Consider the following 27967-nt stretch of genomic DNA (forward strand, 5'->3'; position numbering starts at 1 on the left):
TTATAGGTTGAAACGAATTTGCAATTGATTTAACTTCAGAATAGGGCAATGTATTTGTATAGTTTACTTTTACATCTGCTTTTGCAAAAGTTACAGCATTTTCTTCCAATTTCATTGTCTGTCTCAAACTTGACTTCATATCTGTTTGTTGCATTTTTTCAGAATCCTGTAAACGTTTGTTACCAACCTCCAGATTTGATAAGTCTGTTTTTGTCGTTATAGAAGTTGTTTTATCTTCATTTATTTTTCCAAAACTACTTTCCAGCTTCATTAAAGGAGAAGTCTTCCGGAACAATTCCTTACAAGATTTCACAGAGTTTTCAACTTGATATTTATTTACATTGACAAATGTTTTAGTTTTAGTTTTACCAACTAAAGTTGCAGGTTTTGTAGTTTCTCTGTTTAAAATTATCATTTGTTTTACAGCTGCTCTGTCTTTTGTATAATATGTCAATTTCCTTCTAGCTGAATCAAATAAAGTTTGCGTTTTATTAGTGTTTGATATTTTATCGAAATTAATAAAATAAAAAGGTAGCAATGCATTACTAGAATCCGCAATTTGTGAAATTTGATTAAAGGTCAATTTTTCATTGTCTTGATCATATTTTACTTCACATTGTCTTCTTACTGGCAATGTCATATTGTAACGATTTTCTGTGATAAAGCCAACGTTATCATGCCTCTTATTAAATGAATTCAAACATGATGCATGAGATGCTCTTAGATCGGTTGTAATTATATTTTCATTATTTATCAATACTGTTTTATTCTCATTTTGAGTAATTTCCTTTTGCGAATAGTTATATTGATTTGACCGCATCATACAGTCTGATTGTAATATTATATTAGTACAAGGGCCATCGTGGTGAACATCTTTTGGGTAGCTACTATATCTGTAGGTGCTGTTAGTCATATCATCGTACTCTTCATTTCTTTCGTTCTGTAAATATCTGTCGATTAGGATAAATATCGTTAAGCGATATTTTTATATAACCACGTTTAAATCTACATTAAAACTGTCGGGTGTTGAATTTAAAGACCTGCAAATAAAGAAAAGGAATCTCAATCGCGTGGAAACGAAACAAAAATTATTTTATAAATTATATAAATTATAGCGAGCTATGCCGACAAAGAAGGTTACTGTTTTATCATTAAGTTATTACGAAATCAATGTTCAAGTTCAACAACGCGTATTACGTGAAAATTTATTTATTATTTTGTGTAAAAAAAATTTTCGTATTAAAACTGCAACCCGACAAACTGTTATACGATGTGTACAAAATAGTTTATTATGAGATTATAAAGGTTTCGAATGTCTGTTAGTGTTCTCAAATCTATCCTGCCTTGTGATGTCTGCATGGTTGATCGAGACAGAGGACACGCGTGGCAATCGGTTTGAAGATGCACTGTGTAAAGCATTTTTCGAAGGCAAACACTTGCAATCCAATGGAAAGGAATGTTGCTCGTTTACTGATCGCACAGGGCTAAATATTCGGGAGTATTGGGGAATCGCGGTATAAGGTTTCTTCAGCCAGTCTACTTGCCTGGCAAGTTTAATTTCTTTCGTCAATTATGAAATACAAGAGAATACAATAACGCAGAGGCGGAAAGTAATTCGTTGGGTTTCTGAATTGAATTAATCCTTCCAAGACCTTGGAAGACACGTTCTAAGCACTACTTTTTTACTAAAGTTTTTTTTTAGTAAAGAGCATTATTTCAAAGAACAAAATTTGGAGCATTTGTTACAAAAAAATAAGCGTCCTGGAGTCCACTGACTATTATCATTTTAATTTTTTTGTAATTATAACAATGAAAAGAAAACCTGAAATGTTCCTTCTATTTCCATAGTTTTTTAAATATTATTATGTCAATTGTTGACTCTCTCTATACAGTGTGAGATAGAATACTTGGATACGAAACAAGAGTATAGCAATATGATCAAAATAAATCCACCTCTGCATCTAAGTTTATTACTAGTGTATTCAAAATTTTGCTACCTGTGTGTGGTATCATTGGATCCATTAGGAGTTCGGTTATTAGAAGGTGGAGGTGTGGTTTGCAGGATTGGATCAGCAGTGCCTTCTAGATGTCTAACAAAATGCGATTACAATTATTCAAATAGTATGGTTTCAAATTCTGTCCATAAAAAATTCGAATTACAAACAGCAAATAGATTTACAAAATATACCTGCGATTTTCTTCATCTTTTCTCGCACGATCGAATCTCTCATTCGTTACTTGCCTACGAAGTTCACTAATCTGTTTACAATATTCAGCCGCTTGAGTTTGATATTGCCGGAGTTTCGTCGATTCTGAGGATCTGTAAGATTGAAGTAAAAGAAAAAATGAATCTCTAAACACGCTAAATTAAATGCTACAAGAGCTGAATAACTGTCCCTTACAATTTATTTTGCAGTTCTGACATATTCTGCTTCAATCTGGATATTTCGTTTTGAAGCTCCTGATTGTTAGTTTGCATGGTTATGGATTCTTGTCTCGCTTGATTCAGAAGCATTTCTAGGCGTTCCACTGTCACACGATCTCTGTTTATTTGATCCTGAAGTATAGTTTGGTCTGTTTTTAATTTGGTTATCTGCATATCATACTAAACAAAATCAAAACATTACCAAATTATTCCTTTTACTTACTTGTTCATTATACATAAATTATTTAGATATTTCAGATCTTTTTTCTTACGTCAAAATATTTTTGTAGATTAAACAGTTATATCAACTAGAAATGCTTATCAGAATACGTACAATTATCTGTAGATATTTAGTCGATATTTACCTGTGATTTAAGTGAATCTTTATCATTAAGCTGATGCATAAGTATGTCTTTTTCATGATCCAGTTTTACACAGAGATCTCTAACTGCAGTTAAATCAGATTCTGCCCTATGTCTCTGTTTCCCTTGTTGACATAACTGCGTTTCCATGCTGGCAACACTTTGAGTCAATTCACTGATCTAATGAAGAAAATAAGATTGAACATTCTTTTTTCGGAAAAATATAAATTTATTACAAAATTTTCACTAGATTTCAAACAACTTTTATAACACGTTATAGCAACAAACCTGTGCTTCATAGCCTCTAATCAAACTATCTTTATCAGCTAATTGTCGGTCCATATCTAACAATCGGTCTTTAGCTGATTGGAGTGCTCCCTTTGCCTCGGCTGCTTCGGACTCCAAGCTGTGGTTGTTGTTCTCCAAAACTGTTGTCTCCAAACTCATTCTTCTAAAGTGATTTAGCATCTCAGATCTCTCATTTTCCTGCAAATGATTGATAGCTTTACAACGTGCATTAGACCAGAGAGAACAGTACTGCATTCTACTGTGATATTATAGATATTAGAAGAAACAATTACTCCCTCTCCCTCTCTTTCAACAGGGAATTTCACGAATAGGCATCGCACAAAGAGTAGGGAAAGATCAGAAAGGTTATATAAAAATTAGATTAGCAAGGAGAAATTTCTTCAAGGTTATTTCAAGGTCACTTCACATTTCATGTATAGAATGTTACATGCTTGTTCAGTGCTATGAAAGTAAATCAAGGGAAAAGTAATTCAATAAGTCTATGCATACAATGGAGTCTAGTCTAGAGACTATACATACAGTCACCTTCAAACAAGTCAAGGCCACAGGGAAGAAGTGAACCATGTTTGAAAGTTATTGATATAAACCTAGAACATGTCTTACAAATAAACATTGTAGAGTTAGAAACACTTTCATTCTCCTCTGTTCGAGGACTTCTCCTTTACTGTGACCTTGGATTGTTTAAAAGGTAAATCCTGTTGCGTTTCCTTCTGTCTCTTATCATTTAACACCGTTTTGACATTGCTTCACTCTACTTTTACCCTGAAAAAGATAAATATCCATTTAAAGTTTGATATCATTTCAAAGGATGAATTCATGCAAATTATTTTGCAAGTAATACGATTATTACAAAAAACACCTGTACGTCCTGTATGAAATAGTTTGAAATAGAAACAGATGTTTTTTCTATTTCAGACAGTTTCAATAACACAGCTCGAGCCAGTTACATGGATCATTCTGAACACGCTATAATATTATTACGTTTGAATAAATCAAATAGTTCGTAGAATTAAAACCACCTTTCTGTTGAGCAATTCCTCGAACCGGCGCACCTCGCTAACATAAGTTTGCAGTTGCTTTTTCAAATCGTAGGACTCTGCGTGAGATGCGTCTAATTCGCGTTGCATGTTTCTCACTTCGCAAGTGACCGCGGCCAAATCGTCTTGAATTCTCCGATTTTCCTGAATGGCATTCTCTCGATCGTAGGTAGACGATTGCAACTGTCGCTGGAGATTCTCTATTTCCAGTTGCATCGACCTCAGTTGCCTTTCCTGATTTGCGCTCTGGTCGATGCATATTCTGTCGATAAAAAAAAAAATTACTCATCTTAAAGAAAATATTGCATAATAAAAATTGAAATTCTTTGGCAACGCCAACATTTAACGATTAATTTGATAATTACTATTTTAAAAAATAAACAGTGAAATAATTTGTTAAAAAATTTTAAACTATTCAATTTGTTTCTATAGTTGAATTACATATTTGAGATTACACGATAATATAACTCTTCATTTTCGTGTTAGTCTCTACAGAATGTCTCATTTTAATTCATAAACAATCATGTATATTTCGAAAAGTACGTTAAATTGAACAAATTTCAAAATATGATAATAAAGAAAGTCATTTTCAAAAAGCATCTAAATGATAATTTCGTATTTCTCAAGCAAAGGAGTCACGTAGCTTGCGTCAAACATAAATGGATATTTCCAAAGGTTACACAGGAGTGGAAACTTTTTCAACGAGCCCAGTGGAACGCTACATCATAGTATTAATATTTAATCCATGTCTATTCGATTGTGCGAATCGTACACTCATCCCTCGTGGCGCAAGTGTCGTTCTCAAAAGAGGACAAGGGCAGCACGAACGTCGACGAATTAGGTACCTATCGTGCCAAAGTTGCTTAATACGTTCTCGAAAATATATTTACGTAGCCAGATTTCGTTTCGTTTGTCGATCACGTATCCTCGAAAACAACGTTATTAGGTACTAAAAGCTGAATACGTAACAATAGAAAAGAAAAATCGTGTAGAAAACCAATGATAATTTTGAAACAAATGATTATTTAATCGTCGACAAATTACCGATCAAACCGATATCCCAAAATTTAACATACACATTGGATACGTAATGTGCAACACTATCGTTACATATGTTTTTCGATAAATTACATTCCTCCACTCGGATTGATAAATACATTTCCAGTTTTGGAATCTAATTTTAAAAGATTTAATTAAATTAAAAGAGAAATTTTTGATAAAGTTCGAAAAGATGCACTGTAATCGATCATCGATCGTTCGTGTCTCGATTACGCGTTTGCGCATTACGTAAGCGAGGTAACGCGCGGGCGCATAGTTGCCGCGATTTAAGAAGAAAAAAGTCTCTTCGACCCGTAGACTGAACAGACGACTTTCTCTCATCTCGACGTCCTTTCTCAGCGTCTGCAGCTTCCGACGATGGTTCGTATCCATCCGATGCTGTCTTTTCCTCTATACGAAAGTGAAAATAACCTCGAGACTACCGCAAATTGTTAGAAGACTGCAAACATATTAAAAGTACGTCTGGCTTGTAAATACGTCGAAAGTAAATTTGTAATTCTCGAGTTTAAACGATTCTTTTATATAATTTTTGTTAACGTCAGTATTTTCAAGTTGGATTATAGTATCGTAGTTACGAATATAGCCCCCTTTTTATTAAATATGCAAAGTAAAGACAATTAAATTCAAATCTTAGATGTTTAAAGTCGTTTAACTGGTTATGTGTATACAATGGCACGTAATCGTAACGAAACTAATCTCTTTTCAAGTATACAAGTTGAATTGAAAACGTCGGTAACATAGTACTCTAAGAAACACGACGTTAAGAATCGATTACTACTGTATGATAACGACTGGAATGGTGTCACGGACCCGCAAAGAAACGCGATGAGAAGAATACCTCTTTTAATTCTAATTTAATACGTTAGATTGCGCAACGAATGATTTTGAATTAATGGTATCCTTACATTCCTGATCATTATCAGCAAACGATAAACATTTAAAAAATCGAATACGATTGTACGTCGAAGAATAACGTATCGTAAAACTTTGTATATACTTGTGCTGCATAGTTTTATGACACTGACAAATCAACGTATATTTATAGCGAGATCATCAAACAAAATCTGCTGTTTCTTCAAAAAAAAAAAAAAAAAAAAAAAAAAAATACTTTTCAACTTTTTCACAGATAGTATCGCAAATATCGTAATTACGATAATGGATTCCAGAGGTTGCTAACCTAAGTTAAACTGTCACATGTTACCATTGAAATGCATACGTGTTTCAACGCGGAAGATTTCAAACGCAACACGATCTTGTACATGCGGATAGAAAGAGCATGCACACGAGCTACCGTAAACATTGATCACGTGAATCGATCCGTTTGTCTTGCTTACTTTATCGTCTCGATTAATCTTTCTCGCTTTTTCCATGGTATTTGCATTCACAGAATGAAAGTTGACTTCTCGGCATTAGAGCGAGAGAGGACAAATGTCATAAAAGGCAACGTGTTTGGGTTGGGCAGAGCGCTCTCTAACGTGGCGAAGTTTGTATTGTTGTCGTACGATTACTACAATGGTAATATCGTTCGTGTCATATTACTCGGAATATGCATTCTTCGTAAATCTCTTTTATACTTTGATCACCATTCCCTTCTTGATTGCTAATTTACGATTATGAAATTGGTACAATATCACGTTTCATTTTTTAGCACAACAGTTGCGAACCACTTCCTTGGCAGTGAATCATGCCAGAAACGATACCTATTCGTGCATCATAAATAATTTTTAGCGTTCAACGAATCAACCATTAAATTAAATATTTGTTCACAGAGTAGTTGATCAAATCTTAATTTGTTTTAAAAATTAATCCAAACACAACTAACGAAGGAAATTTATCGTTTCGGTCGGTTATATCGTCTATCGATTGATATATTTTGAAGATTAAATTAACTTTAGAATATATTAAGGTTATTAGAGTGTATTAAGAAGATTAATATTATATAGAATATATTATGACTTAACAAACGTTTCAAAACTGTTCTAACACACGACAAACATTTTTTAGAGAGTTAAGACGAGAGTTAAAGTGTCGAGGGTGAGAGTAGGCAAACGATACGGTGAATGGCACACCTTAGCAGCCTTGAGTGGTCAGTTGATATTTACTCGACTATAGGACTTGCAGCTTTCGAAGTACCGGATGCCTAAGTGTCCAATAAAGTTATTCGCCTAGCCGGACTTCTACTTATTCCGAGCACTATAATAGATCCCTGAATATCGATTATCGTATTACAAATTTCTAAAACTTATTTCTTCAATTCTCCTCTCTATCCAATACGTTAATTATTAATCACTTGGACCGAGTTGTTCTCCATCTCGTCCATACAATCATATAATCTCCAAATTTTATTGCATTTTTTTTTATCTCCACTTTTACTCTTCCGGGACATACGTCATTTTTATGTCAAACTTTCGCACAGACGTCTCGTCGATTAAATTTGCGATAAATAATACGAAGATCGAAAGGCAACTTCCGCTCGAAATGGTAAATGGAACGGTGTACAACTTTAAAAGAAGAAAATGCGGATTTATATAAATATAAGTTTTCACACACGACACATGTATCGATGGAATCACTGCGGAAGTTCATCGGTATCCATTTCCTCTGCGTTTAATTGCAGTAAGAGTTCACTCATTTTCTTCGCGACCTATACTTTCATAACCATAAATCAACTATAGAAACCTTCAATTTACAGTTACGTTCGTTCAACGCGCACACAACACAGTTAAATGCAAATTGGTCCACAGAACTCGCTTTTTTAAACGATTCCGAAGAAAGAAACGAAAATTAAAAATATTTTCATCTTTGACCGTACTTCGATTCGAATCGAAAAGACATCTCTTCTTCCACTTTTTCATCATCCCTTACGTCACCTTTCGGTCCTCCGCAATTGCGAGTGTTTATATATCGATAAATTCCTTTTTTTATTTTTCTCGTTCAATTGTAGAAAATTGTATACGTCTCGTATCTCTTGCCAAGATCGTAAATTTAAGTAATTTATTCTCCTTGCCTATCGTTGTTAATTTTATCCTTGGAAGCGAAAAGAATTTACGTGCATATTCAATTTGCTTAGGAAAATTTCCCACAGTGTCCGTCGCATACTTTTTAGGCCTCTTCTTGGAATTTCAGGGGCCAACCTTTGGAGTTCTTCTATACGCGTATTTTAATTTTCGAGTCGTTTGAATCTCGTTTATGCTACTTTAACGGCACGCGGAATAATATCGGACGGATGTAAAGTGACCTTAAATCGATTTTCAAAATTAATAGATAACTTATCAAATATGGCTTGGTACTTCGACTCAAGAAAAATAGATGAAAAATTGGAAGAAATACGAATAAATTATATTTTACCAATAACGTCCTTAGCCACAACTTTTCAGACCCGATCAAATTTTAAAGCTGTACTTCAACCGAGTTTTAAAATGTGTTCAGGATTGAAATAGTAGAGTCGAAAACGTTATTAATTTGTTTGTTTCGGCAGAACCGAATTCAAGGTTTTAATGCGTCAGCGAAGGTCAATGTACGTCCGTTTCGTTCCGTCATTGAGCAAGACATACTTTCATTCTCGTTCGTTCTAAAGAATGTCCCTGAAATCGATGCCGCGATAGAAGCCCGTTCGCGTGGGCTCCGCGGTTATATTACGTGTCCAAGAATCCCACAACTGCAATCGTCCGTTCGCGTCTTGAAGATTTCGAATTCCATTCGGACAACTTACACGAGCGTTGCAACAGTAATTTTGTTCTTTCAAAGAAATCTAGCCGCGACATCGACCTCGGAATGAACATTTATATATATACACGTATATGTTTCTTTTTTTTCGCGATACGAATAATTTTTCTCCACAAAATATTTTCAGTGTCAATCATTACACGTTCGATGTAAGTAAATTTAGTATACCTCGTTCACGCTACCACAAATGCAACGAAAGACGATTAATGGCGTTTATATCGCTAATTGGGTAGAATAAGATTGATGATGCACATTCTACCAATAAGAAGTCGGTACCCACCTGATACCTTTTGTGCGTATACGATAAGGTAGACAATTTTTGGTTTACGCCAGGTGTGCTACATGTCAAGTCAAAGAAAATCTGAACAGATCGGCAGAGTTAATTAGTCGTTTATGCGTGTACAACTGTTACGGGTACGGTTATTCGATCTCGATAAAAAAGAAACGAATAAAATATATATATATATTTTTTAATCAACGGCATGTGCGATTTCAGAAAAGAAATCGAAAAGATCGCGACGAGAAAGGACGGGGATAGAAAATACGAGAAAGGGCAGACCTGGAATAGCAATGCAATCGAAAGGAACGAAAGGTCCAATACGACTTGGTCTGTAATAAGTTTCTATCAATATTTTATATTCAATATTATCATAGTACGAGAACTGTATCTTTTAGCCAAACTAGCGAGGATTTTACTTTTGAGGTAAAACAGGACTAAGACACACTTTATACGACAAAGTATATAACTACACTTGATGCCAAATTAATTTATTACTTGTAATCGTAGGAAATTTTCAAAAGAATCACAAATTCACCTCCCTACAACGAATCAAATACAACACTCTTAGAGACGAGTATTCGCCATTGTGATTCCACCCAAAGAATCGAGAATCAAAGTGAACGTTTTAGGAACCAACGTCTGGGGAATAACCAGTTGCAGTTATTGCATAGCATCTGACGCACAAAGAGGCTGAAAAGTAGCTGTTATGTCGAGATTCGGAGCAGTAGCGAGATCCGTTTCAGAGAGATCACGTAATCTGTAGAAGTCGAGAGAGAGAGAGAGAGAGAGAGAGAGAGAGAGAGAGAGAGAGAGAGAGAGAGAGAGAGAGAGAGAGAGAGAGAGAGAGAGAGAGAGAGAGAGAGATTACAACGGTTCTTCCTCTGCATTCTGTTGCGAGTGCCTCTCACGTGCTGACGTTCCCTGCATTTCGAGGAACCGTGCAATGCCCTTTACCTGTAACGGTAAAGGTGAACGGCACCTCTAAAAGGGCGTTCGTTTTGACATCGGAAACTATAGATAGAATTCTGACCGCGATCATCGGTATATAGTAGATACATATATACCAACAGAGCTCGTGTGTGCTTAGGGCGATGCACTTTGTCAGGTGAACGATTTCGTGAACTTCAAATCACCTTGTAGTTCCACGTGTTCTCCCTCGAGTAATATTATTCCTTTGTCTTAACACGTTCTACACCACGTGCGCCGTTTGTTGCATATAGCGGGTTCGTTCCTATTGTCAAATGTAATCAGTGAGACCGATCCCTTTTAATTCTTTGTACAAAATTTTACAATTCGATTCTAAAATGTTTCCGATTTCTTAAGCGGTCACTCGCATCGAACGAAGCAAATACGAAATAAGATTACTTGTAGGCAAAATGTTATTCGAATCGAAATTTTAAATAAATAAATTTTCGATCGTTATTCGAATTATTCATCGAACCTCTACTTATCTTACGTTGTTTGAAATGTTTATCCGACTGAATCAACATTACTTCCATGATTATGATTTTCTCAATTAACCTATCGACTAACGTGTACAATTAATTCCCTAACTCCGTTCCAGTGGAATTTTCAAACGCCAAGATAACTTCTAAATGTTAAAGATCCTGGACCTTCTTTCCATCGGGACGTTTGGTCGAGAACAAGCGTGTAAGAGGGTCGGTACTATACGTGAGAAACATCTGACGTCAAGAACGATTATGCGCTTCCCGTTACCGGATCCGCCTGGAGGCTAAGTTCTTTCGGAATTATGCAATAATCCGTAACGAAAGAGTGATCCAACGAGCGCAATACCCCTTTCCATTGGCGGAAGATCACCACCGCGACGACCTTTCGGAGGTCGGTCAACGAAAGTCTCCAACGATTGCGCCAATTCTTTCATAACTGGGAATTTTCAAGGAAATTCACGATCCACTTCTAAGAAGGGTAGATTCAAACCGATTGAGAGAAGAACATTAAAACGTCACAGAGATTATGTGCAATCCCCCATAGCGCGGTAAAAGTGTTACGAAAACCTTTCTATAAGACGGTAAAAAATGATCAAAATCTTGGGTTGGGTTAAAATGAAACGAAAGATATTTTATTACTCCAACGTTACGGATAAACTTTCATTTTTCCTTTCGTACCAAACGTTTCGTATTTATTACGAGCTATATAGTATACACTCTAAAAAAATCGTGTTTCAAAAAAACGAAATCACTTTCCGAACAGCCCAATACATTTCGTACGATATGGAACGTATTCACCGTCTCGTACAGGGTCCAATTGGAAATGTAAAATAGAGCTGAAGATCGTCCCGGCTAGATCGAGCGGATTCCAATGAGATTGGGAAACATTCGGGCGTGATTTCATTCCCCGTTGTGTATCGAATGTTACAACAGCCTACGCGCGATACTTGTTGCTCTTTCTCGTCCTTTTGGTGGAACTATTCGCAGGATTTAACATTTCTCGAGATACCGAGCCGGATACACGATATCGCGCCAACCATTCCCGTTTTTAGGCAATTTCTATATCCGGAGGCGCAAACGTTTGCGTTCGGAAAAGCATTCGACGTTGTTTCTGCTGGGTGTGTAGCACGGTATCGCGCGCGATATTATTGTATATTTTGCAACTGAATGCGTACGATCGAAGTTGACGATTCGTATTTTAAACGTTGGTTAAAAAGTGCAACTTTGACGACCGTGTGCAATAGGATTGTTCGCTTCGAAGAACAACTTGTAGTTGATAAGTTACCTATAATTAAATTCACAAAAGGGTTTCACACGGAATATTTTATTCATCTGGCTTCGTGAAAACTGAATATTTAAATCGTACAACTTTTGCACTGCGAACACTTAATTTGTTTACAATCTGAGATTACATTTAAGCATCTAGCCATTAAGTTTGTATTATTAGTGAAATTACAAATTATTCGTGTATACTCCACGTGGTATTTTCGTGGTACACGGATAAATACTCTGCTGCCTAATTGTCCAGAAGCAAATTAAATTACCAAAAAAAGCAACAAAAGCTGAAATCGAAGATCCTTATCTTTAGAAAGTTAGGTAACAAAGAGCAAAGTCACGGAGTTGAATATCCAATCTAATTATTGAACACGTATGATCGATCTATCGACCTCATCGAAGAATTCTGTAGAAGTAGAATATTTTCTCCCATTTTTCTATATAGCTAATAGAGATGAATTAAACTCATTTTCGATCTATCGTAATATTATTTTTATAAATTCGGTGCCACTGGAGATCAATTCGTGAACCTAACGGGGTAGTGGATCGAGAAAGTTTGGGAACCATTCTTTTACATTGACATATTGTGTTTGGATAACAGAAGATACGAATAGGATTACTAATGGACGTCTTCTTGGTATGCAATATCCCACTTATAGAATACTTTTAATAGAAATCGGTGTTGTATGATGTTTGAGTTCATTTTTAGTTCCTTTTTCAATGAAAATGTAATCGTATGGAACAACATTATGATAACGAAACAATATTATTAAAAAATGTATTTTTTTCTTTTACCACGAACCAAAGGTTCGTATCTGGCGATCTTACGTCTGAGTAGTGGAAAATTCGAATGATGGTAGTACTGCGGTAATTAAAAACTTCTCTGATCTTCAAACGGGGGTAAGGAGCGCTGTTCGAGTAGAACTGTACGGCCCCGATTTGTCTAATAGAATTATCGACGCTACTCTAAACTATTAAAAAATGCTTGTTTTGCTCATGAATGGTGAGCTAAGAGATTTGATTCTTGTCTCGAGGAAGAGTTAGGTAACAGCCGCGAAGCCGTAGAGGCGATTCGAAGTCGATGTTTCAGTCTCGCCGCGGTGGCCAAGCCGACACCATCGTTTTCGTTCGGCATACCTTGTTCCAATGCACAGGATGTCAAACGGTCACGATAAAAGGACAGGGTGAACAAGAGTGAATCTGTGATGTGATAACTTGTGACCGACCCTTGCTCCAAAAATTTCTCACCATGCAAACCTCGTTGTAAGTCGAACGATGAGAAATATCGTTTTTAAGTACAGCATTTTACCGATTTTATTATTCTATCCTTCTCTTCGCTAATCGTTAAATTAGAAACATGTGTAACAATTATAGTAATTGAATGAAAAATTTTCGAGAACATATAAAAAGAAATAATAGAAACAATGAAAAATATTTAATCAATAAGAATAAGCAAATCGTAATTAGTCGATGAATTTAATCCATAGAAAACTAGAGAAAAATAATGAATAATTTTCTTACATGTTCAAATTTTTTGTTATCGACACTAATAAGAAAAAATCCATTTCTTTTAAATTTTTGCTCAGTATGCTATTATTATTTTTATTTCATAAGGTACAACAATTACATGAAATCGTCTAATGTCATTATTGATATCAGTTGAGATGGTATTTTGAAAATGAATTTGCTTCGAATCCTAATGTAACGACAAGAAAACGTTATGGTGCAATTAAAAAACCGAACTCACCATAAACTGCTACCAAGGAATTCGATTATTCCTTCCTGTACTTCTTAAATGGCAGCGTTCGTTACTTTCCCAGAATAATGCATTGTAAAATTTCGATTTCGCGTAAACCTGCTCTGGTTCGTCGGAAAAACTTCTTTCTGAACGTTTCAATTATTGCAAACAATTGATGCTATTTTGATTAAATGGTAAAAGTTATCTACGTACAACTCTTGTATAATGCAATGATTAATTTCAAAAGGTTAAACTGTTTCTCCATTACAAATGTCACGACGTGATCTTTACAATAGATTCTTTACTAAGATTACACATCAGTCTGTTTCTTCACAATGTTCGATTATTACATCTCCTTGTATAATTCCCACTCCAGAAGTATTCAATCTTCAAAAGTAATTACTGTATTTAACGTGAGATCTTATTCAAATAAGTAATTTCTTATTTAAGCAGATCCTTCTGATAAAAGATTTTACTTAAATAAGCGATTTAGAAGTGCATTATTGGAATAAGTGACCTTGAGTAGATTTTAATTATGTAGCATATCATAAATAGAAGACGGTATTCGAGTAGATAATCTTCTATTCTAGGCAATACATGTAAGACATTTTTGAAACTACCTCTCAATCAAATTATCTAATTAACATTACATAAACTGACCAAATATATTATTTTATACTATTTTAAAAAATTCAGACACTGACTGAATTAATCTCTAATCTCGAATAAAAAAGTTAAAAAATGTTACACATATATTCTTTTTCCTAAACGTTTAGTTTGCATAGTACGAGTAACTTTCGTAATGCCAATTTTCCAATTGTTCTAACTATTCGATAAACTATAAGCGAAATATTTATGATCGTTGTCAACATTTGGAAGACTTTTAAATCGCGTATCATTGACACCTTAAATATTTATAAATGTTTTTGTCGATGTTGAGCAGCCATATTCGGATAACAAGACGTACGACAACTAATCACTACACTTTAGTCGCGGGAATAGGGAGAAAGCGAGTTGGCAATGAAAGCACGAAGTTAAACGAATTACGGCGATTTTTTCCGCAGATACATGCCTACGAAGTGTATCGTGGCATTAAGTCGCGTTGCTTGAGGAAACACCGTGGCTATACCAACATAGACTCCATAATAATATGACTTGCTAATGACACAATGCTTTCGATTTTTATCGCGTATTACAGAGCGCGTTACGTAACGCTCGTAAAAACTAAAAGGGAATCTGAACGTGAAAGAAGTGTAAAATGATGAATGTGTCGGAAAGTAGTCCAAGAAGAGGCGACGGACGACGCAATAAACGAGAAATGTAATTCAAATTTAAATGGAATGCAACAAACGAACCATTTGACAGTTTACTTCGGGTAACGTAACAAATTAAGAAATATACGTGACATTTATTTTCTAATTACATCAGTGTTGAGTCTACAATGAAACAATGAATTACAGTAATACATAAAGACGTAAATACATTGCTCAAAATAATTGACTTCTACAGTAAAAAATGGTTTACGATTAGATGTTATTAAATACTAAATTTCGTTTCGTCAATATATTCAATCTTTTGTCTAAACAATTCGAATTAAAAATAATATACATACTTGGTACCTTTCCTCAATTCGCTCTATTTATGACTCATTTATGCAAGTAACAATGATAAATATATTCATTGAAGGGTACACGAAAAAGAAATCGTACCTAGTGTCTCGTCTGTCATCCTTGTAAACCATATAGCACTGCGAGCAAACTTCTGCTGAATTCATAATTGCTGCTTCTATCAGCAATAAGCAACACCAATGATTTCCTTACACGTCCCCCGTCAACTGATACGAACACCACGCTATGTAGGATGCAAAGGGTGACCTAATCACCCACACTAATAATTTTGTACTGGATACTGCCATCATTATTGCAAACTTTGTCACCATAGCTACGCGTTTCTGACGCTCAATTGTTCATTGCAGAAGGTTTCAAAATGCAACCCGATGGATCGACATATTCGGATTATTTGATCGTCTCCCTGAGTTTGCGCGTTCTTTTCTTAGTAAATTATCGATAAAAATCTATACAATATACTTTTGTTATAATCGTTCTAACATCATTTCGCTACAGTCACTTTCCGAATTGACCGTAACGCGCGCACATGTACTAGTATACCACGTGGTATGCGTTTGATATGTTCGCGCGTGCATCACGTGACGTGAGTTTGCCTAGAAAAGCACGTGTGGGTATGTGCACGCGTGGAGCTATTCATAATTATTTAAAACGCTTTACGTATAGTTAAGAATGCTTTTTTTAATAATTATATCGCACACCTGTAAAACGTACAGGTTGTAACTCGATAATTTTAAACTATTAAGAAATTACTTGCTCTGCGAAAAAAACGTTTCAAACGAAAATACGGTAAGATAATCAGTTTCTCTTTTTTTGCTTTTTCATCCAGATATGAATGTTAGAATAATTTGTAGTCGCCAACTTAGATGCCACACCTTGTATGTAGAAACAATAATTTTCTATACACGCAGTGGACATCTTTTTGCATTTTCACTGATCTTTTAAAAAATTTATCTACATTTCGACCACTACTGTGAATTAATTATTCGGCAAAATGCAGATTCCAAATGCCATTGCTTTCTCGCTTTAATCTTCTTGAATTAGACATCGCGACCGAGCAATAACAGTGTATCTTGATATTCCGTGGATTAAAATGCAGTAAACGTGAAAGTACTGACGCAATATGCTCCCGTCGGCATGGAAAGCCGGTAATTAGACGATTGTGCAACGAGTGATTAATTAAGGAACACCCACCGCGGGGATGATAAACAAGTATTGTTGTTCGTACGAATTCTAGTTCAGACAACGCGGTACTTTTACTTTTTGTTTCGTACGGCGCAGTCACGATAAAGCAATTAACCGGGAAGAAGGAACAGGTTCCTGCTTTAATTCATTATAGAAGCGGCTTTCTTATTATCGATAATAATCGCGAATAAAATTACGCTCTCGTAAAGCGTGATCTTAGATCTTATTCGTATACGTTCGAATTTTGATTCTAAATTGAATTATGCGTTACAATCCCATCAATTTTGTGCAAGTACGATCTGATAGAGTTTTAAGAAAAAACTGAAAAAATTCTTACACAAGAACTGTATATTTTTCGGAACGGAGTTTATTTCTTTATTTCTATAATCTTTAAATTTTTTACTATTGCGTGATCGATGCTCCTGCAATAATAAATTTGCCGAGCAACTTTCAGACCCGTTGTAAATTTCATTTCACATGATTTATACAAATTGATTACAAGTTCTGTTATTTACAATGAATTATTAAATAAATGCAAATTTCATTGGTACCAACATTGTACGTAAAGAAATTTAATTAATTATTTAATAAAATATAGAAATAGTTGAGAAAACAGTTTGATTTTGATTTTACGATGATACACGTATGGGGACCACGAATGTATGTTTTGTTTTGTTCATCGCTAGCTAACACTCTCACTTTTCATTTACGCAACTCGTCACACTAGTTTGACAATGAAGAGCAAGCATTACAGTGGAAAAGGAAGCACAACATTCCGCAATCTGCGGTAGCTCTTCAATAATCGTGTGATCTTCTTCAACGATCTTGTTCAAAACGAAAAAAGCATGAGTTAATTCATACTAATGTATATTTTTCGTGAATGTTTTGATTCGACTTTTAAATAGGTACTAAACAAACATCCATAGAAACAGATAAATACAATATTTTGAATACCCAAAATGTAAAAATTATTGTCTATGGATAAAGAATAAATTCAAATTAAAAATAATATCTATAAGCAATTAACAAAACAATATTACATTTAGAACTCTTAGATTCTTACATAAATCATGTGAAGTGAAACTTACAAATAATCTATAAAAATTTTTTTTATAAAATTGAGAATTAACTAATAATGATATAACTCGTGATATTACTCGTCAAAACCAGATTTAATTTGAACTTAAATATAAAAGAAAGTGCCCTTTTAGTGATCTAATTGGGTCATTAAACAATGTCGGAATGTAAAAGTGGTAAAGTGTTTAAGAAAATTGATTTAATTACAGTAATATTTTATCTACCCAATGTAAACACTATAGATAACAAATAGTAATTTAAACGAAGCAATTTGTAGAATTAAAATTATTATAATTATAGGGTAATTTCACACGCGCAACTGAGTCTATAAACAAGAGCGATAAACGATAAAACGTAATTAATAAAATGTTAGTGAACGATCTGTAAAACTTGTTCCACCACTGCAGTGGAAAGTTGTGGAAGAAAGCTTATCTGGCAACTATTAGAATTTAAATGCCGAGGTACTTTAGATTCTTAATTACTTCCTTAATTTTGATAAAGAGTGTAGGCAATCTCTTGAGTACGTGACCTCGATTACTTTGAACGATTTTAATACTCGAATATTAGATCGAAAAAGATTATCAAACTTACACGTAACTTTGTCGGTTTTACAAACTGAATGATGTAACTCTTTCAATAATGGTAGATTAAAAAATAAAATTATATTTTGAAATTATTTAATTACTCGGATGTAAAATGATCCTCAAATATTTAGAAATTATTTTGGACTATACTTCTGTGTTCGAATTTCCAAACTATTATTCTTACATTTTGCATCTAAAAGGACACTTTTTATTTAAAACTGAATATTTGTGTCTAGTATATAATAATTTGTAGTCACATCGTTATTCAATTATAAAGGGACTCTTCATAATTTTAACATAATGCACTCAAAAATACACGATACAAGATTTTCATGTACCAATACTGTAAAACGAGCCACCGAATACCGCTTAAAATCAATTGTCGTTTAGAATGCTCAAAGTCAAACAGAGAAAAAGGAGGAAAGTGTTTTTTTTTTTCAGTTTGCAAGTCGCGAAGCGTTCGTATAAGACGATATTCTTATTCTACATGCATATCGTCATCTTGAGCCCTGCCACCAGGGACAATGCCATTGCCATAATGAAACAGTGAAAGTATGGTCATTTTATTTCTGTCGTGCTTTTGCTTTACCCTACCGTACCCTCGATCTTGACATACGTACACACGAGTATATACGTGACTACTTTTTCTATTGCGATCGCTCTTTGCCGATTCTTAGATCTAATAAAACTAAGAGGAGTCTAAAATAGATCTTTCTCGTCCTAAAACATTGTTCAATTCATCTTTACTAGTTTAATAACTGAGAAAATATTATTTATTTAAAATAAAAGTTATTGATAGGTATCACTGATTACTGAACAGTACCAAATTTGCAATTTTAGATTATGATTGGATGTACAGGTTTTACTTAATGGAATCACAAACCTGAAGTGCAGAGTCCTAAATGAACAATGATCCATTTTATCATTATTACACTGTTGATTTTTAAGTAAATGTAAATTTATCTAATGTGTCGTAGCGCTTTAAGGAATTTGCTGATCGGTATTTGGTTCACATCGGTGATTAACGTCAGATCTGCAATCATGCGTCCACCTTGGGCAGATCCCTCGAGTAATCCTTGCGCCGCCCAACCACGTGGCTGGCAATTGTTATTTTGGCCGCCGGATGGAAAGTGTTACAAAATATTCCAGGCAGGTGTAGCATTTCTCTTTCTAGAGACTACGGCATTTTCTTAATAGACCTAATTTAGGAAGAACTTTTTTTTGGGTCACTTTTACCATTGATGTGAACTATTGAATTCTCAATGAATATGTGTGACAGATTGGGGCACCATGTCCAGAAACAATGGAACTAGGCCCAGCAGCGGGTGGAGGTGGAACTGTTGCGGAATGCAGATGTCCACCTGGAACTGCACAATCTCCAAGAGATGCTCTTTGTCATTCGATATACACAAGGGCATCTTGTTCAAAGGGACAATTCTTTGCACCAGTATCAGAGACATCTGGGAAGTCTAGGTAGTATGAAGCCATTGAATCTAATAAATCTGACAAATTCTTATCTAGAATTAAAATAATTTCTCATACTTAAAATGAAGAATAGCTAAAAGTTTTATACTTTAAATATATGAGTACCTATCTAAAAGAATATTGTTATTTCAACTAAAGGTGGGGTGTTTGCCGTAATCCAGAACCATGTGCAGAAAAGGGAGAAGTGTATTGGCCTAGAGATGACAAATGCTACCCCAAATTTAGTAAAGGGCCGTGTCCAAAAGGTGAAATTCTAACCAGGAATGAAGATGGATTGGCGATATGTTCTTGTTCGACAACAGGTGAACTTGGAAGATATCACTGGCCAGGAGCCATAGGAGGTTGTCACGAACATTACACTAAAGGTCCATGCACAGAACCTGGAGAATTATTTTTACCAGGCGGTACGTGTGGCTGCCATTCTGAATTACCTCATTATCATGAGCTGACTGGAAAGTGCTACCAGTTAGGTGAGATAACAAAATATAATGAATAGTTGTCCAGTTTTTCAATTTTGCAATATTAATGGTTTATTAATACATCATTAGGTGGTATTGGTCCATGCTTAAAAGGACATCAATTTGTCGTAACAAATACAATAGTGAATGGAGATATAATTCGAGCCAAGTGTGTCTGTAAACTAGATTATGTTCTCTATGAAAATGGACTTTGCTACAGGCTTTATACAAGGGGACCTTGTGAATATGGTCACATGTTAATAAATTCTACAACTTGTATTCCCACACCCTGCAAACGCGGGCGATTGTACTTTCCTCAAGAGAAAACGTGTTATAAGATAGGAACCAAAGGGCCGTGTCCAAGTGGACAAGTTGTTTTATATGATTACAATGTCAGGCCATCTATCGATGGAATTAGCTATAATGGAGTGTGTGGATGTACCAATGCATTAAGGAATTCTGAAAGGTGTACAGAAGACGGCAATGACAGCTGTGAATCTACACCAGGAATGGTAATCATAAATAAAACTTGCTACAAGTTGTATACACAAGGCCCATGCACAGCAGGGGAATGGCTAGTTGCAAGAAGAATGCCAAAACCGACCTTATGGAAAAACGATGAATCAGAACCCAGAGCTAGATGTGAATGCAGACCTGGATACAAAAGAATCACAGAAAGTTCAGAAGTTTCCGAATTAGAAAGTAACAATCTCCTTTCTCCAGGTAGTTGTCAGCCACCTGCAGTAAGCTTAGCGAAGTTTCTTAACGAAAATGTGAAGTCGGTAAACTTTTAAGTGAGAATAATTGAACTATACGCGTTCGTATACGCTAGTGACAAAACAAACTGTTTGTGTGGGTTTCCAAATTGACCAAGTTTTTAAATAATATATGTAAATAATATTGTACAAATAGTGCGCGTAAGATACTTTTAATATTTGTGTACTGTCATGATAATTTCGTAAGAATTCCTATTTATTTAATGTCTTATAGATATAAAAATCCCTATCGTTTTAAAACGTTTTCTTTTATTCAAATACTTTGAGATCTCTTATGTAAACCTACTTTTACCATTTTCATTATAGTCTTGTAATTTAAATTTTCATTTATAAGATTTGATATTCGACGATCATTTTGTAAATACATGTAATTTATAGCAATACTTCCAGAGTATAATAAATTTCTATAATATGTTATACCTTGTAAACATAAAAGGTACTCACTCATTTTTGTGCTGGAGTTCATGAATCTGTTGCTCACTTCCCATCACATGTTGATTTTTCAGCATTATTTCCCTTTCTAAAGCAGCTATTTTTTCTGTCTTTTCATCTAGCACCATCTGACAAACATTACTTGATTGTGTTACTTATGATTGACTTATTCCATAAAGCTTTCTCTTAATTCAAGAACCATACATTACTCACCAATAACTGATCCTTTTCACGATCCAAATGCGTCATATTAGCTTTGTAATTATTAATTTCTTGCTGTAATTCTTTTACTTGATTTTCTAGCTGTAAATGCTGTCGCTCCATCGTTCTATTGCGGTCCAATGCCTTATTCAATTCAGACTCTGATTGTGTTAATTGATTCTGAGCATCTCCCAGTGCTTGATCAGTTTGATCTTGTAGAGCACTAAATATATTTATAGATTTAAAGAGGCCACTACATCGCAGCAAAGTTAACTAATAGAGTATTATAATGTCCAATGTTATGATCATTAACGAATGTACAAAATTAGTAATATAAAGTCAATTTGAGTATAATACTACTTAGTGTTTCTAATATTTTTTCCAATTATAAATGGACATGTAAGTACTCGATCCATCTACATTCATAATTCTATAGAAAAAGCAAAGGAAAATAAATACCGAAGTTGAAAGTACTGTGTGCGTTGAGTTCCTAATTCTTGCTTAGTGCGTTTTAACTCCTCTCGCAGGTCTTGTAACTGATCCTCTAGTCCATTTATTGTTGCTCTCCGAGCTCCTTGTGTATGTAAAAGATCTTGACGTTCTTTCTCTATCTGTTTTAGACGGGTTTCTACCTCCGTTAAATTTTCTCTAAGACGTCGTTGTTCGGACGTATGTGCTTCTGCAGCTATCTAATGTATAATTAATCAGTAACAAATAAAAATGTTCACATTTCTTTAATATATAAAACAAACAATAAAATTAACTGTTTAATTAATTTTAATCATATTAACAAGAAACAACTGATGATAAAAAACTTGTAATAACATGCTTTATTTTGTTTCCACTATTGAATTATTTTTAATTTCTATTCCTTTCGTTTTTGTTCTTAAATAATTATTACGTTAAACAAGTATGTCATGTACAATGGAGTTAATACAGCTTATACTGCACTGATTAATAGAGAATGCTAATAATATTATACTCCATTATAATGTAATTACCTTCAACCTTTCTCGCAAAGCATCACGTTCCTCTATTAAACGTTCAACATCGGCTCGTGCAATGTCTCGTTCACGCTCCAAATGTTCCATAATTCCCTAATAAAATATTTATTTTCTTTTTATTCCCTAATTAAATAAATATTTTGATGTTGATTATACACTGAACAATTTTTACATAAAACTGTTTTTATTTTTTACCTTTGATTTACCAATGTTTCTCATAGTTGATGGAGAACACTTGCATGAAGTACCATGTTTACACACTTTACGTGGTTGATGAGACATTTTATGTTCAGTTTTGTACATTTGCAAGTGTGTTTCCAAATTAACTTTTTCACGACACAGATCATTTTTTTCTCGTTGTAACTCATCCAATGCATTTTCCTTTTCACTTAAATGACATTTTAATTCTCGAATCCGTGCCCACAAATCATCCTATTTCATATTGAAAAATAATTAAAATTCAAAAATTTCATATTTTTAAAAGTATTCAAACTTCATGAAATAAATTTTGAAAAAATAATTTAATCTAAAAATCATACATGATCTTTTTTAATCACTTCACTATGATAATCTTTAATATTGTTGCACTCATCTTTGTAGAAATCTCTTTCTCTCCTGACTTGTTCAACTGCTTGTTCTAACTAAAGTAAATTTGATGTAGCACATTTGAATTAGTTTAAATATGATATGTATACAAAAATATATTATATAGATTATGATACATACACTGTGTATTTGAGTTTCTTTTTCATCCAAATGTTTTAGTATACTTTCATACCCAATATCATTTACATTTTGATGACCTCTCTCTTTAGATACTTCTTGAATGTCTATTCCATTTTGTTCTGATACATAAGTCCAAAATATATTATGATAATTCACGAAATACGTATCATTACGTATCTCACATAGAATGTGTTATTGTTCAATTTTTAATATATTTCTATCTTCCTTACCTCTATTATAATCATTTTTTTTCCCCTTTTCTTTACCACTTCTTAAATCAGCACCGTCTCTGTCTTGTAAAATTTCCTTTGTATGGATTTGTTCCTTTAACAGTTTATTGCTATATTGTAACTGAATAATATCTTGTCTTTGCTTCTCATTTTCTTTGGCCAATCTTTCTATCTCATCATTTAAATTCTTTTCTATAAAATTATTGAACAAATATTTTTTCCATGAAAAGGAATGTGTTTAATTATACTTAATAATTATAAGACATATATAGAAACTTTACATACCAATTACTGTTAGTTCATTAATCCTATTCGTCATTTGTTTTTTTTCATCCAATGTAGATTCCAAATTACGTTGAATGTTACGTTTTTCCATCTTACAAGCTTCAAGATCTGCTCTCAGTTCCTGCACTTCTCTATGCTCAACAGTCAATTCACCTTCTAATAGATGTACTTGTGTCATTACATCTTGTAACTTTTGCTAAGTGAAAATAAATAACATGAAAGTACTTGTGATAAAGCAAATATAGCATATTCATAACTTACTGAAATTACTAACTTAAAAAGGGAAAATTCTTGCAAATATAAAAATTCAACTTTAAAACTTTCATAATAAAATATTCAAAAACAATCGCTTTCAATCATCAAATTAAGTTTTTAAAAACATTTCAAAAATTGATTACCTGAAGTTTAGAAACCCTTTTATTATTTTCTTTAACTGCAGAATTGCAGTCAGCCTCAACAGCTAAAGCTATATGATCTATATCTTTTAATTCCTTTTCCAATTCCTCATTTCGATCAGCAAGTTTAAGTGCTTGGGACATAGCATCGTGTTGTTTATTTAAAGCTTCTATACAGAATATAGAATATAGACGTAAATAATGCATATAAATATATAAATATTAATCATCTTATATGTCAGAAAAAATAAATTGATACCTTTCAACTGCTGCTCTAATTCTAGCTTTTCTTGTTGAAGAATCTTTAATTCATTAACAGCAACATTATCAGTGGACATTATAAAATTGTTTTCTGTTTTTTTACAAGCACAATCTTTAGAAACTGCAGAATATGGTCTACCCCCTTCTAACATTTTTTTTAAACGTATAATTTCTTTTTCCTTTGCTGTTAACTACAAAGATATTTTTATAATATATTTATATTCATACATTTTTTCATTTTACACATATACAGAATTATAGGTTTAAATAGATATGCATGCACTTATTGCTTATAGATATATTACTGCACATTAGTAGTTATAAGCAAAATTATGTAACAGAGTGGAAATTAAGTCATTTCAGAATACAAGCACAGACACCACAAATTCATGCAGATATAATTGTCAGTAATATACCTGACTTCTTAGTGTTTGTACATTGTCGATTTGTAATGAGAGTTCCCCCTTTAAATTTGTTACCTCATGAGTCAAACAATTCATTTTATGATCTGCCATACTTAATAAGTCAACAACTTTTGGTTCCACTACACTTAAATTTGGCAATGGGTTAGTTTTAGCTCCTGATTTTGGTAATGGTTCACTTTCTAGAATTGATCTTCGAAGTGGGTAACAAGGACGCTTTTTAGATGCTGCAAGAAGAAGAACAAATAATATTTAAACTTATTTATACAAAATGTAGCAATTTTTTTAAATGTGTCATTAATAGTACATTTTGTAAATATAAATATAAATTATATTTATTCTTTTCTAACGATATTCACTATATGAAGATTAATATACTTCATCATTTATTCAGGGTTAAGTTCAATCATGAAAAAAAACAAATTTTTTACTTTCATATTTATAAATATTGTATGAAAAAGTAATTAACACATAAAAGGATAAAAACAATTTACCTAATCCAACATTTCTAATAGTTGGTTTTAAACATTTTCCTTGGAGCTCCAGAATTTTTTTCGACTTTTTAGAAGATTCAGTCTCCAGTTCTTTAATTCTATGTATATTACGTGAAGATGTCAGTTGAAGATCATTACACTCGTGCTCCAATTTATATATATCCTTCTTAAGGTCTCTAATTTGCTTCTGATGACATTCCTTTGCCTTTATCAAATCTAAATGAAGCTGATTGCATTCTTGTACCAGTCTCACATTATCACATTTATAAGGATCGACTGTCAATTGCAACTGTGAACGTGCCTACATATGCATTAAAGACAATAAATTATGCAAAAATATAACAAAATCCCTATAGTTTGCAATCCTTTGTTCAATAAAGCATTTCTCACATTTAATTAATTATATAGTACAATATTAACACTATACTAATTTTTTTTATATAAAGGATGTTATAAAAGTATGCATTCAAATTTAATAAAAGACGTAATTATGGACTTGCATAGCATCTAAAGTTATGCATTATATTATTTAACATCTAAGAATAAAATAATCTTAAATTATAAATATCTGTACCTCAATATTTTCTTGAGCAATACTTTTAAAATGCTTTAAACTTTCAGTCGTTTGAATAAGATCAGCCAATAATTTTTCTATCAAAGGAAGAGCATCCAAAGAAAGTGCATGCATATATCCTAAACTATCTAAATGCTTGCGAATGGTTCGATATCTAGCTGCTACATTAAAATCATCTTCTGTATTCATTTTCATAGAATTTACAAATACTTTCTTTATATTATTTTCCAAACTCTTACTATATTTATATTAAGTTATTTTATTTTATCATTCATATTTAGATAATACTTAAAAGTTTCGTTTAAAAGTACATAAAAGTACATTCATATAAAACTGATTTTAAAATAACTTTTTAATATACAATTGATAAGTATAAAACTCTTCAAATATATTACGTTTGAAGAAACGATCATAGTATAACCAAGATATTGAAACAACATTACAATAATCTTTGTCAAGTTAATATATTTGTTGCAACAATATCCTTCTTTAATGTAATTATGTTTTCTTTATTATATGCGTACATTATTTTTCATTATTTTTGCAAATATCACTGTTAATTATTACAAACTTTATCGAACAAAAACGCGTTCACAAGCGTAAACATTATTCAAAAGTGTTGCCAACATTAGAGAAATATTCCTTGTGTACAATTTTTATTTACCGTATTTGGAAAACTGTAATAGTAACTTATACAACCGCAAATATAATGAATAATTTATTGCAATAACATTTACAAAATATTCTAAAATATGGGCGTGTATGCGAGAATGAATATTGCAGAAATGTTGAATATTCAATGACTCTATCGAGAAATCCTTTCTTTGAATGCAATACTTTGCTAAAAATATATTATTCAACTTATAGTTGACTTAAAAAAGCTGAAATAGAAATAATTTAGGATGAAGTAAACAAATTGAAAAATGCAAAGCTTAGTATGAGAATACGTTAAAAAAAAATATTTTCTACATAACTGTGTAAAGGATTTTGCAATTCTTTTATATTCTTTTTCTCTTGTCACGTTTGAAATATTTTATAATCATACTGTCACTTTATACATTAAAATTTGAAATACTTCAGAAATATTTGAACGTGTTCGTCAGTCTATGAGCATATGATATCATTTCCAATAACATTTTTGCAGACGATCGTTGAGCATAAATTATCATGTAGCCGATAAACTCATATATATATGCGTTCGACGAAAACAATTGACAGAACCAAAATAGTCAGCATGCGGTCGATAAAAACAATCGACGAGGGCCAAGCAGTCATATGTGCGTTTAATCAAAGTTTAACTTGTATTTTAGACACAAGGAAAATATAAAAACCTTCTTTTCTGAATTCTATGAAATGTGGAGAAAATTTAATAATTTACGTCAGGAAGACAGTGTGTCCAAGGCAGAAGAAGTTTATAATGAAAACAGTACCGAATGGATTGATACATTGTCAATCTGTACTGTTGTCAGTACACATTGTAATGACATCGCTGCAGTAACTCGGGTACATAGAGCGCTCAACTTTGAATCGTTCCGTTCGCAAAGAATTAATGAAGTATAAACAAAAAGTGGTTATATATAACTTGGAAAAGAAGCATTTTCAGTCCCATGTTCATAATATGATCATTTCTCGGTTTTATAATCAATAGAATATGTTTCCAAAGTTTGACCACTTATTTCAAAAACACCCTGTTCTATAGTCAAATTATATACTATTATGTATACTCAATGAATTCCAATATGTGTATAAATATTATATAAATTACATACAATTATAATACGGGTAAAAAAATTTAGTATAAACTATCAATATCATTAAAAATTCAATATTCGCGAACAACAAAACATCTCTATGAGCAAACGAAGAAAACATTTTAAAGATATTTTAAAATGTGGCTATAAACAAAGATAAATAAAATATGCCTTTCAAATAGGAAATATTAAATAATTTATTTCATTACCAGCACAAACTTACTATAATTAAAATAAAATACCGTATTATTCGCAACAAATTTCTGAAATAATATTCAAAAAAAACCCGCGAGAAAGATAGTCGACTAAACTCGCGGGCAAACCTTACGCGAACCTTCGCGTG

The 27967-nt window shown here is 33.2% G+C and overlaps 2 protein-coding genes across 4 annotated transcripts; one reads left to right on the forward strand and one right to left on the reverse strand.

The window, feature by feature from the left end:
* Positions 1–903: 903 nt before the first annotated feature.
* On the reverse strand, positions 904–26062 carry LOC143152941 (uncharacterized). 3 transcript variants are annotated; one of them, XM_076323593.1, is made up of 21 exons: positions 25874–26062; positions 25300–25600; positions 24800–25032; positions 24382–24574; positions 24126–24292; positions 23728–23923; positions 23443–23634; positions 23213–23331; positions 23026–23127; positions 22682–22918; positions 22484–22579; positions 21942–22171; positions 21495–21705; positions 21294–21409; positions 4116–4395; positions 3076–3273; positions 2791–2967; positions 2403–2605; positions 2189–2320; positions 1998–2090; positions 904–1040 (listed from the first exon to the last, which is right to left on the reverse strand). In XM_076323593.1, exons 1-21 carry the CDS (start codon positions 26060–26062, stop codon positions 986–988), a joined length of 3720 nt encoding a protein of 1239 aa, XP_076179708.1. In that variant the 3' UTR covers positions 904–985. The 3 variants fall into 3 exon arrangements, with proteins under 3 accessions (XP_076179708.1, XP_076179710.1, XP_076179711.1); XM_076323595.1 differs by lacking the exon at positions 23026–23127; XM_076323596.1 differs by lacking the exon at positions 1998–2090 and having other exon boundaries at positions 909–1040.
* On the forward strand, positions 13036–21234 carry LOC143152947 (uncharacterized). The gene is made up of 5 exons (XM_076323605.1): positions 13036–13184; positions 19108–19279; positions 19410–19603; positions 19754–20085; positions 20164–21234. Exons 1-5 carry the CDS (start codon positions 13171–13173, stop codon positions 20865–20867), a joined length of 1416 nt encoding a protein of 471 aa, XP_076179720.1. The 5' UTR covers positions 13036–13170; the 3' UTR covers positions 20868–21234.
* Positions 26063–27967: the final 1905 nt, after the last annotated feature.

The sequence above is a fragment of the Ptiloglossa arizonensis genome, chromosome 11 (assembly GCF_051014685.1).
Source record: "Ptiloglossa arizonensis isolate GNS036 chromosome 11, iyPtiAriz1_principal, whole genome shotgun sequence".
NCBI classification, from domain to species: domain Eukaryota; kingdom Metazoa; phylum Arthropoda; class Insecta; order Hymenoptera; family Colletidae; genus Ptiloglossa; species Ptiloglossa arizonensis.

Excerpts from the sequence above, each read along its gene's own strand:
- LOC143152947 (XM_076323605.1), top strand. Across the intron at positions 19,280-19,409 it reads AGTGTTACAAAATATTCCAG|ATTGGGGCACCATGTCCAGA; the intron begins GCAGGTGTAGCA and ends TATGTGTGACAG. Across the intron at positions 20,086-20,163 it reads TGGAAAGTGCTACCAGTTAG|GTGGTATTGGTCCATGCTTA; the intron begins GTGAGATAACAA and ends ATACATCATTAG.
- LOC143152941 (XM_076323593.1), bottom strand. The coding sequence starts at position 26,062 with ATGAATACAGAAGATGATTTTAATGTAGCAGCTAGATATCGAACCATT. Across the intron at positions 23,332-23,442 it reads AAAAAATGATTATAATAGAG|AACAAAATGGAATAGACATT; the intron begins GTAAGGAAGATA and ends CTTATGTATCAG. Across the intron at positions 22,172-22,483 it reads CTTTGCGAGAAAGGTTGAAG|ATAGCTGCAGAAGCACATAC; the intron begins GTAATTACATTA and ends ATTATACATTAG.